At 32.2% G+C, this 18,630-nt stretch overlaps 2 protein-coding genes and 1 long non-coding RNA gene across 3 annotated transcripts; all 3 read right to left on the reverse strand.

Annotated features, from left to right (window-relative positions):
• Positions 1-1,731: 1,731 nt before the first annotated feature.
• On the reverse strand, positions 1,732-4,852 carry LOC110710918. Its single transcript, XR_002509225.1, has 2 exons — positions 2,270-4,852; positions 1,732-1,964 (listed from the first exon to the last, which is right to left on the reverse strand). It is a non-coding gene; the product is annotated as an uncharacterized LOC110710918 (long non-coding RNA).
• A 7,811-nt stretch (positions 4,853-12,663) lies between these two features.
• LOC110710904 (protein FAR1-RELATED SEQUENCE 5-like) lies at positions 12,664-13,851 on the reverse strand. The gene has a single exon (XM_021889247.1). It carries the CDS (start codon positions 13,849-13,851, stop codon positions 12,664-12,666), a length of 1,188 nt encoding a protein of 395 aa, XP_021744939.1.
• Positions 13,852-14,530: 679 nt separating this feature from the next.
• Positions 14,531-16,824, reverse strand: LOC110710905 (protein FAR1-RELATED SEQUENCE 5-like). The gene is made up of 5 exons (XM_021889249.1): positions 16,689-16,824; positions 16,300-16,574; positions 15,060-15,373; positions 14,681-14,902; positions 14,531-14,579 (listed from the first exon to the last, which is right to left on the reverse strand). Exons 1-5 carry the CDS (start codon positions 16,822-16,824, stop codon positions 14,531-14,533), a joined length of 996 nt encoding a protein of 331 aa, XP_021744941.1.
• Positions 16,825-18,630: the final 1,806 nt, after the last annotated feature.

Below are 18,630 nucleotides of genomic sequence, written 5' to 3' on the forward strand. Positions count from 1 at the left end.
TCTCACGCGAGGTGGTTTCGGCTATGGCACGATGCATAGATGCCTTCCGGAGCCAACTCGTCCGGATGAGGAACGCGGCTACCTGTCGTCGAGACGACGCTGTCCGAGAGGTAACTTTTCTTTACTTATTGTTTCTACACTATGCTTCAGCTTTCACCTTGTTTCTGATTTATTTCTTTTTGCAGGGTCAGCCGATTGCTTCTCACACCCGTACGAGGCCTGAGGGGCGAAGAGAGCCGACGAGGTCTAGCTCGAGACGTTGTCGCACTTCGTTAGGAGGTAGAGGTGGCCGTTCCGAGGCTGCTCGAGCCGACGTTGCTGAGGGCTCAGGGTCTTCTTTTGAGGGTGCTCCTGCTGCACCGGTAGGAGAGGCTACCTCGGCTTTCAGAGGTGGTGGGATGTACGAGGTTGGCTCGTCATCGCAGCAACCTCCGCGGTCTCAGCCTCAGGTTGACCTTGGCTGGAGCGGTCCTGTTTTAAGTTTCCCTCCTCCTACGGAGACTAGAGCTAGTGCTGAGGCTGGAGCTGGTGGAGAGGTGACACCTCGGACGGCGCAGTTTTATGGCATGATGGGCCTACGTCCTCCGGCGCCGCAGTTCACTTCTGTATATGCATTTTATTTTGACTTTTTATAGAACTTTGCCTTTGACTTGTTATTTAGACACTTTGTTCTGTAAATCTATTATTATGTTAGTGTATGTTAGTGTGTGAAAATGTGATGATAATTTTGCGCAAAAATTCCGTCATTTTTATTATTGATGGAGGGTATTATCCGACTCTCTCCCCCAAAAAGGAAAATAAAAAGGAAAAATAAAACGGAGAGAAAGGCTGATTTTTTAATATAAAATCAAGAGAAAATAATAATTAATTAAGAAAAGGATAGAAAGATATTTAGAAGAAATTAAAACGGGGCCACAAAGTCATTAACCGACTCTAAAATAAAATCAGAACGCAAACTGAGTACGCGTGGCTGTCCTGCTGACTTGGCGCCAGCTGGCGCCAGGCGCTATTTCTAGCGTGTGGCGCCAATTGACGCTGACTACGTATTCCAGTCAGGTTGAAACTATTCGCAATTTGTGCATAAATAGCCCCCTGCGCAGCCGATTATTCACATAACACTACAACAAATTCACCTTTGTGCCACGAGTAAAATCGTGGCACATTTAAAATTCTCGTGGCAATGTAGTGTAGCCACGGGAATTTTTAAATTTACTCTTGTGACACAAGAGGCCGTGGATAGGAAATTTGCCACGGGAAAATGGATGTCGTGGCAAATTTCGAATTTTATGCCACGGGTATGTAACATGGCAAACAAATTCACTTGCCACGAATATTAATGTGACTAACAAGTTTTTTGCCACAAATTCTACCGTGGCTAATAAACTTAGTTGCCACAAATATTACCGTGACCAGTAATCTTCTTTGCAACAAATATTACCGTGACCAGTAATCTTCTTTGCCACAAATATTACCGTGGCTAATAAACTTTGTCGCCGCAATATACTGTAGCTAATTATTTATTTGCCACAAATAATACTTAGGAAAATAAATCCATTGCCACATTACTATCGTGACAAATAATATCATTTTACACTAATGACTATCGTGGCTAATAATTTCAATGGGCATAAGCTTTAATTTGTTGCAGCATTTATGGTATACGCATAACTGAATATTAAAGATCGAGTTTTTCTCAAATATGTCATATTTGTCATTCTTGAAATCGATATATAACATTAAAAAGGTGATATTATGTCTTGGAATCCCATTCATTCAAACATACTTGAATTCGATATCCATACATACAAACATACTAGAAATCAATTGTCTCATTGTCTCATCACTAGCTCACTCTTACTAAAATAAATAAAAAATAAAACACTCAAATTGTTTTGCTGAAGAACAATATATACTCTATATATATGTACAATGTGACAATATGTCTGTGCTCCGCTCCTTGTTACCTACAATGAATAAATAGATAAATGATCAAGTTGATATTTTTTCAAAAAGAGCACCAAAAAAAGGATATGTTTTCAAAATGAAAAAGTCAAATTGACACAAAATATAGAACAATTAACTTTAAGCTCATAAATTATAACAACTCGCACATGGCAAAATTCTTTAATGTCTAACTACTGCTGCTATAACATGTGAATAATGTATAATAGGTGAATAATGTATAACTACTTTAAGCTCATAAACTTATATCTAAGATGAATCATGCATCAATGAATAATGTATAACAGGTGAAGATAGCATTACTTACTTCATTCCTTTGAACCTTGACTTCCTAAATCATCAGAATCTGATGAACTTCCTGCTCCAAGAAAATCCAGAAGTTGACTAAACTTCTTCTCCCAAACTGCATTATTATCAGCAATTTTTCTGTCCACGTCATTCTTAACAGCTTCTGCCTCTTTTTTGGCTTGTTCAGCTTCTATTTTAGCCTGTTCTGCTTCTGTTCTAGCAGTTTCAGCTTCTTTTCTTGCATCTTCAATTGCTTGATCTGCTTTCTTTATAACTTCATTCACCTCTTGGAGGGAGATTGTACACAACAACCACTACTAGCCATATACTATAGTCACTTCTAAGCCCGCCAAATGGATTGAATCCATCACTTGCTAAACCCAACCTAACATTACGAGTCTCTGCAGAAAAAGTAGGATATTCTTTATCTAAATGCTTCCAAGCTTCACTATCTGCTGGGTGTCTAAGTACTCCGTCATCTTCTCGTTTATCAGAGTGCCACCTCATCTCATTTGCTGTTTTGGGCGACATGAATAGCCTTTGCAACCTCGAAGTTAGTGGGAAATAGCGTAACACTTTAGGAGAAGCTTTATCACGCTTAGTATCGCATATGGAACACTTTTCAAGGTTAGCATTCTCTTTCCAAAATAGCATACAATCATTTTCACATGCTTCTATTTTTTCATAATCGAAACCAAGATTAGTAATCATCTTACGTGCTTCATAATAATTTGATGGCAAATCAGCACCTTTAGGCAAAGCATATATGAACATATGAAGCATACTAGTAAAAGCTTTATTAGTCATGCCATCCATACATTTGATTTAGAATAACTTCAAAATGAATGACAATATAGAAAATTCATTACACCCGGGGTATAAAGTTTGTTGAGCATCTCTCATCAAATTTTCAAACATTTTTGCCTCTTTTGTATCCTTTTTATATCTAGGTTGATCAAACTCCTTAGGTTGTTGCTCAGCATCTAACATGTCATCTATGTCATCATTATTAGAAACTCCGGGACTAAACATGTCATGGATCATTCTATATATATCATCATGAGCACTATCTCCCAAATAATTTCTACTTTTCTTTTGTGGGGGTTTGAATTCTCCATGATAGATCCAACGAACATAACCTTGCACGATTCCATTCACTATCAAGTCGGTGTAAATTTCGTCCCTTGTTTTATGTGGACCATTGTTGCATCGATTACAAGGGCAAGGTACCTTATTTTCCTCTTCTCCTAAATCACTATTTGTTTCTAAGTCACCAAAAGCAAATTGAAGAAAGGAATTAACTCCATTTATATAGAGATTGTCTGTCCTATTAGCACACCTCATCCACTCTAACCTCTTTTGAACATCCAGAGTATCCATGTGAAAATAAAAGCTATAAATGCAAAGAGAGCTAATTATTAAAAAAATTGAAAAGTAATAATAATAATTATCAATAGTCATACATAATTCACAATGACTAGAATGGCACATTTCCAACAGAATTTGTCAGTTTATGTTGCAATAGATTTGTAGTTAGAGCTAGTATTATGTAGTAGTAGTAGTTTAAGATTAAGCTTTTGTTCTAATTTCAGTGGGTTTGGTTTGATAAATAGTCTTACTTATTATCTAAGTGGACCTGAAATTATTTAAATCATCATTTACTTTTGTTTTGTTGGACTATTGGTTTTGTTATTATGTGACTCTGTTTATCTTTCGTTTTCTATGGCTTCCCCCACTACATATAATTGTCTCGAGATACATTGTGCATTGCCTCTCAGTAACGCATAAGATATATGGTCCCCCACTAAATATGAATGACTTTAACTAGGGAAGACAAAATAATTGCAAATGTACTATTTCTTACATTCTACTATTTTATATACTTCATGCATTACTCCATAGTTTGTTTCTTAAACTTTCATATTGCAGTAAAGTTATAGTTAGACTTGGTATCTATTTTTTAAAGAGCTATAAGTTATCATTTTTCAATTAATTAAATGAAAACAGGAAAGCGAGAGCAAAATCAGTTGAGCCACACCAAATTGAAGCTGAAATTGCAAAAATATAATCAAAATTCGAGAACAATTCTATTCAAGCATAGGAAGTAGAGTCCAACGTATTTCAATTGCTACCACATAAGTATTGGAAAAAATAGATTAAATCACCATTGATTCACATAGTAAAACACTACATATGAGATAAACGAACAGGTTATAGATCTAACCTTGAAATTTTGTCCAAGAATTGATCTTGCGAGCGTCAGTCGACTCTTCGAATTAGGGATAGTTCGAACGGTTTTGATTCTTCTGCAAAAGATTTTTGATTTCTTTTCTTTTTTTTTTTCGGGAAAGATTCTAATTTTTGAGGGAATTTTGTGGTTTAGCTAATTTTTTTAATAAGTTGGCAGCTAATGAAAGGGAATTTAGCGCCTAATCAGCACATCAGTAGGGTTATTTTTTTTTTATTTTTATTTATTTTCTTTTTAAAAAAAAAATATATAGCAATTCGTGGTTATACTCTTTTTTTTGTTTAAGGAAGGAAACATGATCTTATAATATAACATATAGAATAACAAACTAAGCTCAAGTGATACTTTATACAGGTATAACATATATATATATATATATATATATATATATATATATGGGGGAGGGATCATGTGAGAACCAAGCCTTATATGAGAACCAAATTAAAATGAGAATCAATCTTATGCCATTAAAAATTATGAAACTAACGGCTGAGATTAGACATATGCACATGTATACCCACTGTGCATTTATTGAGACAATGATCACGTTTTCCCCTATTTAAAACTGCAATTTTAATGTCTAATCAAAACTGACGGTTGGTTTGCTTCCCTTACACACCGCTAATTCTTACAAATTTACATCATTTCAAAAACCAATTATCTTACTTCAATTGTGTTCGCGCCCATAACTTCCATTGGGAGAAAAACGGAAGTAACTGCTACACTGTTCTATAAAAACCCCAAAAACTACCCAAAAATACCCATTCTCGATTTTGTTAGAAAAATGAAAAAACAAACGCAGAAAAAGGACTACCGAAGCAAGGAGAGTTTCAAGAAATTTCAGTAAGTTTTTTATAATTCAGTAAATTATGATGAAAATAAGATAATGTAAACAGTTTGGGTTTTAAATTTTCAAAATGTTTGGTTTTTAACAGAGAAAGGTTGCGAAGAGAGTTGGATGGAGTGGAGGGGGAAAACCCTACGGAGGAGGCCGGCGTTCCCGCTGCAGCCAAACAAGCGACGGAAAACGTACAACCACCAACGACGGAAGCTCAATTGACAAAGTAATGTTTCCAATTTTATTGTTATTGTCGCGCGAATTATACTTAGGGTTTCAAAAATTACATAGATTGTGTTTTGGCATTTCAAATTACTGCAACTAGGGAGGAGGCCGGCGTTCCCGCTGCAGCCGAACAACCGACGGAAAACGTACAACCACCAACGGCGGAAGCTCAATTGACAAAGTAATGTTTCCAATTTTATTGTTAATGTCGCGCGAATTATACTTAGGGTTTCAAAAATTATATAGATTGTGTTTTGGCATTTTTCAAATTACTGCAACTAGGGATTTAAAATTAGTATCAAATTAATTTTGTTCCATAATTTTGTTATAGCGCTTCTGTATTTGGAATTATTGTAACGGAAAAATGAACCATTGTTTCTGAACGTTGTTATGTTTTGAATTATAAGAGTAATTTTGATTTGTTCCATAAGTTGTTGTTATTGTTTCAAAATTAAATAAACTAATGTCACAGTCAATTGTGTTGTTAAAATGTAGATTAATTGTAATTTATTGATGTTTCATAAAATATATAAAGTGTTATAATTATTCAAATCAATGTTTCATTTATTATATTGCTTGTTTCATGTAGTTTGGTCCTTTATGAACTAGATGTAGTAATATGGTTTCGTTTTGTTTGTAAGATGGTTCATATTTTCATATCAATGATTCATATATTATATTGCTTGTTTCATATAGTTGGGTTCTTTATGAACTAAATGTAGTGATATGCGTTCGTTTTGTTTGTTAGATGTCTCAATTGTTTCAGATTAATGTTTCATTTATTATATTTCTTGTTTCATATAGTTGGGTTCCATATGAACTAGGTGTAGTGATATGTTATACATTATGTTTCAAAAAATCACACCATATGTTTCATTTATTTATGTATATGTTCCAAACAATTGTGTTGTCAACGTTATGTTAAAATGTAGTTGAATTGTTTTTTAATGATGATTCATAAAATATGCAAATTGTTTCAGTTTTTCATATAAATGTTTCATATAATATATAAATTAATTCAGTTTTCCATTTTCCGGAATAATAACAATTCTGTTTCATTTTTTATTAATTATGTTCCATAAAATACATGTATTGTTTCATATACTAATTACATTGTTTCATGCATTAAATCTATTTTGTTTCATATTTTATATTAGCGTCGCTGATAAGGAAAAAGTGGTACCCGTGCCAAAAAAAAAAGGAAGGAAACTCCAGCAAACGTACAGTCTGCGAAGGGGAAAAAAATCAGACATGTGCAAGAAGACAGTGATGAGGAGGAACAAGTGGCATTTAGACAACGTATTCCACCAGCCAAATTCATGAAACATGTTATTGTAGGACTTCCGGAAGCTCACAAGCAAGCTGTAAGGGATGTAGGCTTTGGTTCCTTCCTACTATTGGACCTGGATTCTAACAAAAACAGTTTTTGTCACGAGCTTGTGGCAAGGTTCAACCCCGACAGAGCCTCCCTTTAATTGCCAAATAGAGAGGAGATAGAAGTCCTCCCGGAAGACGTCCATGCTGTATTTGGTCTTCCAATTGGAGGGAGAGAAATTAAAGACAATAAGTGGATTGAAGAGGATGAAGAATCGCAGGTTTTCCTGCAAAAATGGAGAGATCAATTTGATGATGGAAGTCCAACCAATACCTCATTAATACAGCTGATTGAGACCCAAAAAGATGAAGATGTAACCAATGAATTCATCTGGAATTTCATTGTGGCTGCCATAAATTGTTGTGTACGATCTACATCTCGTTCAACATTAAATTTTTAATTTTTGTATTGCTGTGAGAATGTCTCACAAATTAAGACTTACGACTGGTGTACATACACATTTGAGAATCTGATAAACTCCGTAGCAGAATGGAAGGAAGGAGTTGCATACTTCACAGGACCTCTACCATTCTTGATGGTAAATATATTGTTTCAGAATCTTAATAAACTGTTTCACTGAATAATTACAATGTTACGAAAATAATCCTTACTGTTACACTGTTAATTTGAGTACTTGCTTTAGTATTAGTTGTTTCATATTTTATGTAATTTGTTTCATGTTAAATACATAATGTTTCAGTATTAGCAACACAATGTAAGTTGCTTACGTAACTTGTTCAGATACTGGAATTCAGATATTGTTTCAGAATCCTAATAAACTGTTTCACTTAATCACTACAATGTTACTAAAATAATCCTTACTGTTACACTGTTAATTTGAGTACTTGCTTTACTATTAGCTATTTCATATTTTATGTAAGTTGTTTCACAAAGTTGTGCAGATGCTGGAATTCAGATCTGGAATTCAGATATTGTTTCAGAATCTAAATAAACTGTTTCACTGAAGAATTACAATGTTACTAAAATAATCCTTACTGTTACACTGTTAATTTGAGTACTTGCATTACTATTAGCTGTTTCATATTTTATGTAAGTTGTTTCATGTTAAATATATTATGTTTCTTATAATAAATATGCAGTTTCATAATAAACGTCCGTTGTTACATATTCATATTTAAAACCAACTGTTTCATATTGTTTATTTGTTGTTACATATGATAAACAAACTGGTAATATTTGTACTTTGATATCTTCTGTCAAAGTACATAACCTGTTTAAAATGTAGAAAAATGTTGGTTTAAAATATGAAACAGTTGGCATATAAAATGGAACATCATATATATACCTGATGTTTCATTGTTACTTATGCTGTTTCACATTATATGCCATTTGTTTCATTACATATTACTGTTGTTTCATATATCGATGTTTCATTGTTACTTATGCTGTTTCACATTATATGTCATTTGTTTCATTACATATTACTGTTGTTTCATATAACTGTTATTACATATTTAACAGATGGTGTTTCATTTTATTGTGAAACAGAACATACATTTGAAATCACATTTATTATAAAATGAAACACCATATGTTAAATATGTAACAACATATATTCAAAATATGTGATATCAAATGTATGTTCTGTTTCATTTTATATGCCTGTTGTTTCAAAATGTCAACCAACAATTTTTCATACTTGCTCAAACAGGTTATGTACTTTGATAGACTGAAGCGTGGTACAACTCAACCACGAAGGACAATACCCCTAATAGCCGTTTGGAACAAGCAGATGATACAAGAACGAATGAAGGTGGAGAAGAAGAGAGGATTTGGACAAGGTAAAGTCCTCGACAGGTTAACTGCTATAAACACAAATTCTGGTGTAGAAAATCAAGGGCCTTCGTCGTCCTCTGCTCCTGAAGACGTTAAGGTAAAAAAAAAAAAAAAAAAAAAAAAAAAAAAAAAAAAAAAAAACAAAAAAACATGACAATTAATATACATGATGTTTCATTGTTTCATATTAAATATAATTTGTTTCATTACATATTATTGTTGGTTCAAAATAATGTATATGATTTAGATGTATGTTGATTCATTTTATATGCCTATCGTTTCATTTTATATACCTATTGCTTCATACATTTCGGGTGTTTAATGTTTTGTCTACGCTGTTTCATATAATAAATCTGATGTTTCATATTGGCCACATGCTATTGTTGGTTTGTTATAGGGATTTATACTTGATGAATTCAACAACATTTCCAAGGAACTTACTGGCCATGTCCAGTCAATGTATGCACTGATTGACAAGGCATACAAATTGATTGAGGAGGTGGAGATCCCAGATGAGATGAAGGAGCTCATAAGAAATGTATGGGGCAAGTACACATCAGTACAGCCCACTATGAGTTCCCAAGGAATCAACACCCCGGGTTTTCTATCTCAAGATGAGAACTTATTTCATGAGCCAGCGTTTTTATCTGAGCTCAGTGATGTGATGAACAAAGCATGGGCAAATTTTCAGGCCCCACAAGATGAACAACAAGATGAACAACAAGATGAACCCCCCCTTGAGAATGTTGTACCCCCACAAGCTACACCCCACAATGATTTCGTTCATGACATTGTTCCATTATTTGAATTCCAGCCAAACTATAATCTATTTTTAGGTTCACAGGCGTTGCCTCCAACACCCCCAGCAAAAGGAAAGTCACCAGAGCAGGAAGAATCTCCAACGGAGCAGCACTTGGAGTCACTCACTGAATCCATCGTTCATAAGATAACAATGCAACATTCTGAGGAGCCAGTGACTGGTTTGCAAAGAGAAAAAAGAATCACACAAAATCTTCTTGTGCACCTTCGATCCCCATTCATGGTGCAGAATGAAAAAATTTCAGCAAAAATTGATGCCCTACAAAGAACAGCCGCCGAATATGCCTTTTGTGCAGGCCCAAAATCGTGAGAATTTCCTGGAATACTTTGTCTCATATTATATACATATTGTTTCATATTATATACAATATTACATTGTTTCATATTATATACATATTGTTTCATTAATTTGTTTTCCTGTCCCATCAATTTCAGTGAGCAGCTGTACAATGACGGGCTTAACTTCATCAGTAGGGAAGACATTTTAGGACTACAAGGTGAAAACCATGTGGTCAACAATATAATAGACTCCTGGGGCCACATCCTTAACATGGCAAACAAAAGAAGGCAACCAGGCGCTATCAACCGTTTTTTCTGCTCCTCTGAATGTTGGGTAATTATGTCTAAAATTATTTTACAGTTTCAATTTTAAGTTCTAATGTTTCATGTATCATATAATTTGTTTCATTAACATATTGTTCCATTTTTCATTACTTTTGTTTCATATTAAATTAAATATATTTCATTGTACATACAATATGTTTCATTGTATACATTGCCAATGTTTCACTACATAGTGCCAATGTTTCATACATCTGATGTTTCATTTTTCATTTACGCTGTTTCATTTCATAGTGCCAATGTTTGACTATATAGTGCCAATGTTTCATACATTTGATGTTTCATTTTTCATTTATGTTGTTTCATATTATATATCAATTGTTTCTTTGTATATAGTGCCAATGTTCCACTATATAGTGCCAATGTTTCATTTTTAATATATTATGCTCTGTATAAAATACTTCAGTTTTATAGTATTGATACATTATAATATTCCTGATACACTAACAACTACAACAATGATTAATTACCCGGGAAAAAACAGAATATGATGTGCGGTAACAAGTACTTTACGCCAAATACCAAGTTTGCAGAGAGATACAACGCTTTCAAGAGCAGGAAGGTGGACGAGATGAATCATTCTAAAATAACTTCTTTTGACAAAGTAGATTTTTGGTTAGATACTAAACTAGTACTGATTCTTAGCATATATATTTGCTTAAAAAGACTTACTTAATGTTACATATAACTTACTTATTGTTTCATTATAGGTTTTCTTTCTCGTCCCAGCATTTGACCACTATTATCTGTTCTGTTTCAATTTTTCACGCAAGCAACTGCAAATTATAGACAACAGATTTCTAGAAGAAGGTGTTGAAATGGATGCAAAGTACGGTAATTTCCCAACTACCATGGTAAAAATATGACACTGTTTCACTAAACATCACTAGTATTCCATTTTTTATTTTTTGATGTTTCAATTAGTATATCTGGTGTTTCATTGTTGATTTCTGGTGTTTCTGATTATATAGAATTTGTTTCAATATATATATATGGTTTCAAATAATACATTTAATGTTCCATTTTTTCATTACTGCTGATTCATATTAAATTAAATAGGTTTCATTGTACATATAATATGTGGTTTCATATTCATACATCTGATGTTTCATTTTTCATTTACGTTGTTTCATATTATATATCAATTGTTTCATTGTATATATTTGTTGTGCCATTGTTCCTTGGTACATCTAATTGTTTCATATTACACAGATCAAGGCATTTGCTAAATTTCTAAATGAAAAGAAAGTTGGGAATGGACGGGGAGTGTCTAGATTCAATACCACTATGAAGGAAATGAGATGGAAGAATAATGAGAATTATAATGACTGCAGTGTATACGCTCTCAAACACATGGAAACTTACATGGGGCAGCTAGATGAATGTTGGGATATTGGATTCGACCCAAAAGATGTGAGTTTTTGTGTAATTCTTATATTAATTTATACATAATTTATGGTTCATTGTTTCGGTATTTATTTTGAATTGTTAATATATTTCAGCCTGATATAATGAAGAAGCTGAGGATTGAGTATTGTGGGAAAATATTGACAAGCCCTACAAACGTACTACAAGATGAAGTTATAGCCAAATCAAAGACCTGGGCATTAGAGCAGCTTCGTCATGTTAATCAGTAAACAATGTTTATAATGTTTCCACATTAGTTGTAAGATACATAATTTTTATGCATGTCCTGGATAATTTAGCTAAACATCTTTTTATGTTTCGTATGTAAAGATGTGCGTATATTATTTTCAATTGTGAACTATTAATATGACACATTAGAAGTATTAAATGAAACTTTAAATATATAAAATGAAACAACAACTAGGTAATTTGAAACAATGTGATTATAGGTTTAGCTAAACATGTTCTGGATTATTTTCCCATAATTAGAATTATTAAATGAAACTATAAATAGATAAAATGAAACAACGGTAACGTAATATGAAACAATATGAAACAACATGAAACAACATGCATTGTCAACGGTAAGAAATAAATTTAAACCATGCACTGTCACAACTGAACACGTTTCCACATGAAACTGACAAGTGTAAGGTTGCTTTTAAACTTTACAATAAATATGTTCCCAAAGCAACAATACCACACCAGTACTTTTAAAAAAAGATGACTAGTCAAATCAATACACGCTGCCACGACTAGTTAAATCAATACACGCTGCCACATAAAATCAATTTGCACACTTTGTGAAAAATACTATATACTCCGTAACTTTTTTATATAAAACATGCTTACAAAACATGCTAAAACGAATCTTAATGTTTCAGGGAATGTTCTTACTGTTCCCATAAATGAAACAATTGTTACATATATTAGAACTAGTGTTTCTTAAAACTGATGCTTCTCAAAACTGATGTAACATATATTAAAACTTATGTTTCTTAAATGTAACTAATTGTTCCATTACAACAAACATAAAAATGAGTAAAACATTCCCATAAGAAGGAACAACAGTTGCACAAATCATCATGCTTTGTGAGGACAATTCCGAATATCATGATATGCTAGCTCGCCACAGCCACTGCATTTCCTCTTCGTTTTCTTTTTAGATTGTTCAACCGCTATTTCTTTGGCACCCTTTAATCTTTTAGACCCACTAGTTCCAGAGCCCTCGTGAACACCTGTACCTTTATTCTTCGACACTTTAGGAGGCTGAACAAGTATTTCATCAGGAATGCTACATCCTATTAACATCTCAATATCATGTTCACTAGATCTTACATTCTGAGTATCTTCCAAAGTAACATTTTTTGTCGCTTCAATTTTATTCTTGAACTCTTGAATATTCTTAATAAAGTCCTCCTCATGACCTTTAACCCAACTCACACAAGAAAATATCTCCGACCACATTTCATTTATAATCACCCGCCTATCATCTTCGGTGTCTAAACAACTTATATCTAACACTGGTTTCTGAGTAGCATTTATTGTCCAACGATCTAAGATATATTGCTTTGGAATGCTTTTTAAATTCTTTGCCTTCCACATCCATATCATATGTCTGCATGGGATTCCTATCCTATAAAACTTCTTACAAGAGCAGGTAGTGTCATGACTAAAGCACTCAAACAAAACTTTAAATTTCCTTCTCCTATTTGCCTCAGTAACAATTGCTACATCAATACCATCTTCCTTCCTCAATTCATCTACAACACAACAATAAAAAGCACTATGAACTTCATCTTGAAATTCATAAAATACAAAAACGGTGTACACCTCAGAACCATGCCTCTCAATCAACAATTCTGTCTTACATTGAGGGAATTTCTCCTGTGATTCATTGTCATTCTCTGCCTGACAATGTCTCTGTGTATCCAACGCAGTTTCATACCTCATGAAAAACTCCACAAGAGACACGTGAGGATTTACAACGGATGTAAAAAAATTATTCTCACTCTCTGACCTTGAGGTAGTTCTCATAATACCACCCATAAAGACATCTCTAAAATACGCTGGAATCCACATAGCTCTCATCTCAAACATCAAATTCAAGCAATCATGATCTTGTAATTTAAACTCAACAAGAACATTGTTCCACTTCTCTTCAAATTCAGGTGCCTCAATTTCTAAATTCCAAACACACTTACTGAGTTCCTTCAAAAATTCAGTATCCTGAATGATATTCCTTCCAACTTTATCGGGCAGCTTTTTCATTATGTGCCACATACAAAATCTGAAGGACATTAATTATGGGACATTAGACCACTATTTTGAAACATTATCTTTTAAAACTGTAACATTATAGTAAAATTCCGGAACATCATCTTGAAGATTTGAAATAATAAAATAAATAATTGGAATAACTAGGCGAATTCTCGTAACAATTGATTAACCTAATGGAATGTCAGAACATAAATTTGAAACAATAAAACACTATATAGGAACAATGTTTTTTTTAAAAAAAAATTCAGAATAATAATATTTAACATCATCACAACAACTGGAAACATCAATCAACTAATATGAAACATCAGACACGGATTTTGAAACAATAGTATTCACAAATGAATCAATGACATTAATTATGGGACATTATACCACTATTTAGGAACATTAGCTTTTAATACTGTATCATTGTAGTAAAATTCCGGAACATTATCTTGAAGATTTGAAATAATAAAAAAAAATAATTGGAATAATTAGGCAAATTCTCGTAACAATTGATTAACCTAATGGAACATCAGAACATAAATTTGAAACAATAAAACACTATTTAGGAACAAGAATTTTTTTTTTTTTAACAATAATATTTAACATCATTAATTTGAAACAATAATATGAAACAATAGTATTCACAATGAATCATTCTAGTTGTAGTACAATAAAATAAATACTAATCTGAACCAATAAATTTGAAACAATAATATTTAACATCATAACAGCTGGAAACATGAATAAACTAATATGAAACATCAGAAACATATTTTGAAACAATAGTATTCACAAATGAATCATTCTAGTTGCAGTACAATAAAATAAATACCTGTGCTCACATTGTTGGAAAACAGAATTTACAGCAATTTTCATAGCTGGATCTTGATCCGTAATTAAACAATTGGGCTCCCTACCACCCATTGCCTTAACAAATGTTCTAAATAGCCATTCGAAAGAAGCAACATCTTCCTTTGCAATAAAACCAGCATCAAAAGTGACACATTTCTTATGGTGATCGACTCCCGTGAATGGACCAAATACCATATTATATCTGGAAAACATGAAACATACGCTGAAATTACGATTCTATATTTATGTCTACTGTTTCGTAATATTATTCCAATGTTCCGAAAATTAAAACAAATGTTACATCAAATTGTAAAACCCAAAATTTTTTTTAAAAAACTTTAAAAATAACACTATGCTACCTGTTGCTTTGGTAGGTTGTATCAAACGAGAGCATATCACCAAATACGGCATAATTTCTCCGACAAATAGGATCTGCCCATAAAGCTCTACATAGACAGTCGTCTTCATCCATTTCGTAATCAAAAAAATAAGCCGACCACATCAACTTCTTCCTCTTAAAATTATCAACAAACATCTGGGCGTCCGATCCTTCAATATACGCCTTCAAATCTCTATGAAAATTTTTGAAGTCATTCCTACTAGCGCCTATATTCTCATACCCACCAACATATTCCTTCACCATTCTGTATGTCTTGACAGGACCAATATTCACCTGTGGAGACAGAATGTAAAAAGACTAGACTGTTTGAGGACCATGATATATATGGAAACGGATCTAACAGTGCATATTTAATTTTATGAAAAAAAAGGCAAAAAAGATTTCAAAGATTCTAAATATAGATATGAACAAAAAACAATAAGGCACATATTTAATAACAAATAACGGTACACGTTATTCTTGATGGATAGTGCGAAATTCGATGACGACATAATATATTGAAACAAAAATGCACTTTATTGTTCCATATATCTGACCACCTGTTCCAAAAATGCACTTTATTGTTCCATATATCTGACCTACTGTTCCTACGCATTACCCTATTGTTACATTTGTTATAATAACAAAATATTTTTAAACCTTTACAACCAATCGCTCCAACTATGTTTCAATTATACGTAATATTGTTCCATTTATCAAAACCATTGTTCCATACAGTTGTACTTACACCTACTTGAGTATATACATTACAAACAATTGTTCCATAAAAAACAATATATATTTCATATTACAGTATTAATGTTTCATATATGTACACAATTGTTACTTCACATTTAAAATTTAATCATTTTAAACAAATCCATATTCAAATACGATTGTTCCATCCAAAACAATATATATTTCATATTACAGTACCAATGTTTCATATATGTACACAATTGTTACTTCACATTTAAAATTTAATCATTTTAAACAATTGTTCCATCAAAAACAATATATATTTCATATTACAGTACTAATGTTTCATATATGTACACAATTGTTACTTCACATTTAAAATTTAATCATTTTAAACAAAACCATATTCAAATACGATTGTTCCATCCAAAACAATATATATTTCATATTACAGTACCAATGTTTCATATATGTACACAATTGTTACTTGACATTTAAAATTTAATCATTTTAAACAAAACCATATTCAAATGATGAGTATGCCCTTCTTCAAAATTAGAAACAATGTAACCTCCATCTTCGCAATACTTTAAAATCATCTTTGCCTTACAACCAACTCGAGTAGACAATCTTCTTTTAACCATACGAGTATTCGCTTCTTGACAATCATAGTCTTCTTTATCTTGACCAACAACCACTTCTTCAACATTCATATCATCTACAAAATTATCATCTTCTTCCCCGATACTATCAACTTTCTCTGTCACCACATTATTTCGTTTTCCTTTAAACCCAGCTTTATTACATACAATAATTTGAAAAGAAATAATACCATTTTTTCTTTTTTTGACCGTCGACTTTCTAGTAATAAATCTTACAACAGCTGCGTAGGACTCATAAAAACGCAAACCTTCAACAAGTTTTGAAAATTTCGTACCTATAGTTGGTCTAATTTCACTATCACAACATGGAATCCATATCTTCGTTCCACCAGGGGTAAAAGCATGAAGAACATTAGACGTACCAAATTCAACAGACAAATCCATGGTTAATATAACTACAGAAAAAAAAAAATTTGAGCTCTAACCTTTGATAATGTATTCCAATGGCTGAATCTATTCCAATGGCTGAGATAACGTCTTCCAATGACTGACCCATAATGTATTCCAATGGAATACAACGTCTTCCAATGCACAAAACTAAAAAAAAAAAAAAATTACAAACAATCATTACCTTTTCAAGCTGGCCCACGTGAATTCCCACTATAGTTACTAATAAATCTGAACCATTCATCTAATAACAATGAATCGTCTTAGATTGGTTCTCATTTTATATTGGTTCTCACCTAAGCCATGGGTTCTCACATGATCCCATTTCTATATATATATATATATATATATATATATATATAGTTAGAATTAAAGTTACTACTATATATAGAAATTTTATAGAATATATTATATAATATGTACTCATGATTAAAATTAATTAGTCGTGAATATAATAATTATTTCCTAATATATTGACATTAGTCAAAGCTTTTTTTAACTTGAATGAATGTTACTGGACTTTGGGTTAAGTTATGTATGCCCCAAAACTATATATTTTGATGTGTCACAAGTGTCAATTTGTTGTAGTGTCACCTAAGACAAGGAGATATAGTAAGGTTTTGTTTAGTGTCTTATCTGATATGATCTAAATTTTTAGATTTGGTCTAATCTCATTTGATTTAATAATTATCAAAACAAAATACAAAATTAACCATATTTAGCAATAAGTAAGTGATTATAATTAAAAGTTCTGATCTGGATTTATTAAGGAATAAGTAATAATTATCTGAAATAAGTTAAAGAGAACAAGTCTATAAAACCCCATTCGTTTGTAAGAAAAGTAGAGTAAGTAATTTCAATTATAACAATTGATTATTCATAAAAGATTAATAATGTTGATTTCTAACAAGTACACACACTATTATATTGTTTCCTATATACGTAGTATATATAATTATTATTGATTAATGGGTCAAAAACTAAAAATGATTTAGGTGAATAACAAAATTACCACATCATCATGTAATAACTAGATTTGGCAAATTGGGTATTCGGGACGAGTTTGGATCGGGTCAATAACTAAACTGCTTGTGAACTTCCGTGTATTCAAGCAATTAAACATTAGTGTAGAAAACAATGTAACATAAATCATTGCTATAAAGTCAAGTAATGATAAACATTATCATTTTTTCTTACAACTAAGATTTGAATATTTAATGAGGTTATTACATCAATTTATCATTTTACCTATTTAACTAAGGCCAAATAAAAAAATAGTCACAGAGTAACTTACTAGTTAATACTCCAAATACTATCTTAATAATCTAATAAAAGTTGACTAACAACATTATTAGAGCTGAGTAATATTAGCTGGTTGTTAAAACACGTTTTAACAACTTGATTCCAAATATTTTTATCTAGCCATACTCATATACTCGTATGGGTTTTCAATTCGCAATGAACTATCTCGAATTAAAACTTGATACATTTAGAGTAAACCTAGTCATATTATGTACTTCCTCCGTTTTCTTTTACTTGCAACACTTCCCTAAGAAGAAAATGTCACAATACTTAAAACACACTATAAAATGAAAGTTACTTTAGGGAAAAATTATACTATATCCCTTATTTAAAGCACATGACCCACTAAATTACACTCCTAACAATCACTCATCCTATTTTAAAGTTTATTATATCATGTAAACCCCACATTTCTTAATTACCGCGCTAAAGGGTGTGTTGCATCTAAAAGAAAACGGAAGAAGTAATAGTTTAGTCTTTGGTCTAGCTAGCTCACTTCAT

This window comes from Chenopodium quinoa, unplaced genomic scaffold (genome assembly GCF_001683475.1).
Source record: "Chenopodium quinoa cultivar QQ74 unplaced genomic scaffold, ASM168347v1, whole genome shotgun sequence".
Taxonomy (NCBI): Eukaryota; Viridiplantae; Streptophyta; class Magnoliopsida; order Caryophyllales; family Amaranthaceae; genus Chenopodium; species Chenopodium quinoa.

Bases quoted from the DNA above. Each gene is read 5' to 3' on its own strand.
- LOC110710904 (XM_021889247.1), bottom strand. From the start codon at position 13,851: ATGAAAAAGCTGCCCGATAAAGTTGGAAGGAATATCATTCAGGATACT.
- LOC110710905 (XM_021889249.1), bottom strand. From the start codon at position 16,824: ATGGATTTGTCTGTTGAATTTGGTACGTCTAATGTTCTTCATGCTTTT. The intron at 16,575-16,688 runs GTTTGCGTTTTT...TATGTAATAAAG, and splicing joins ATTTTCAAAACTTGTTGAAG to CTGGGTTTAAAGGAAAACGA. The intron at 14,903-15,059 runs GTAGCATAGTGT...CATGTTTTCCAG, and splicing joins ACAACCTACCAAAGCAACAG to ATATAATATGGTATTTGGTC.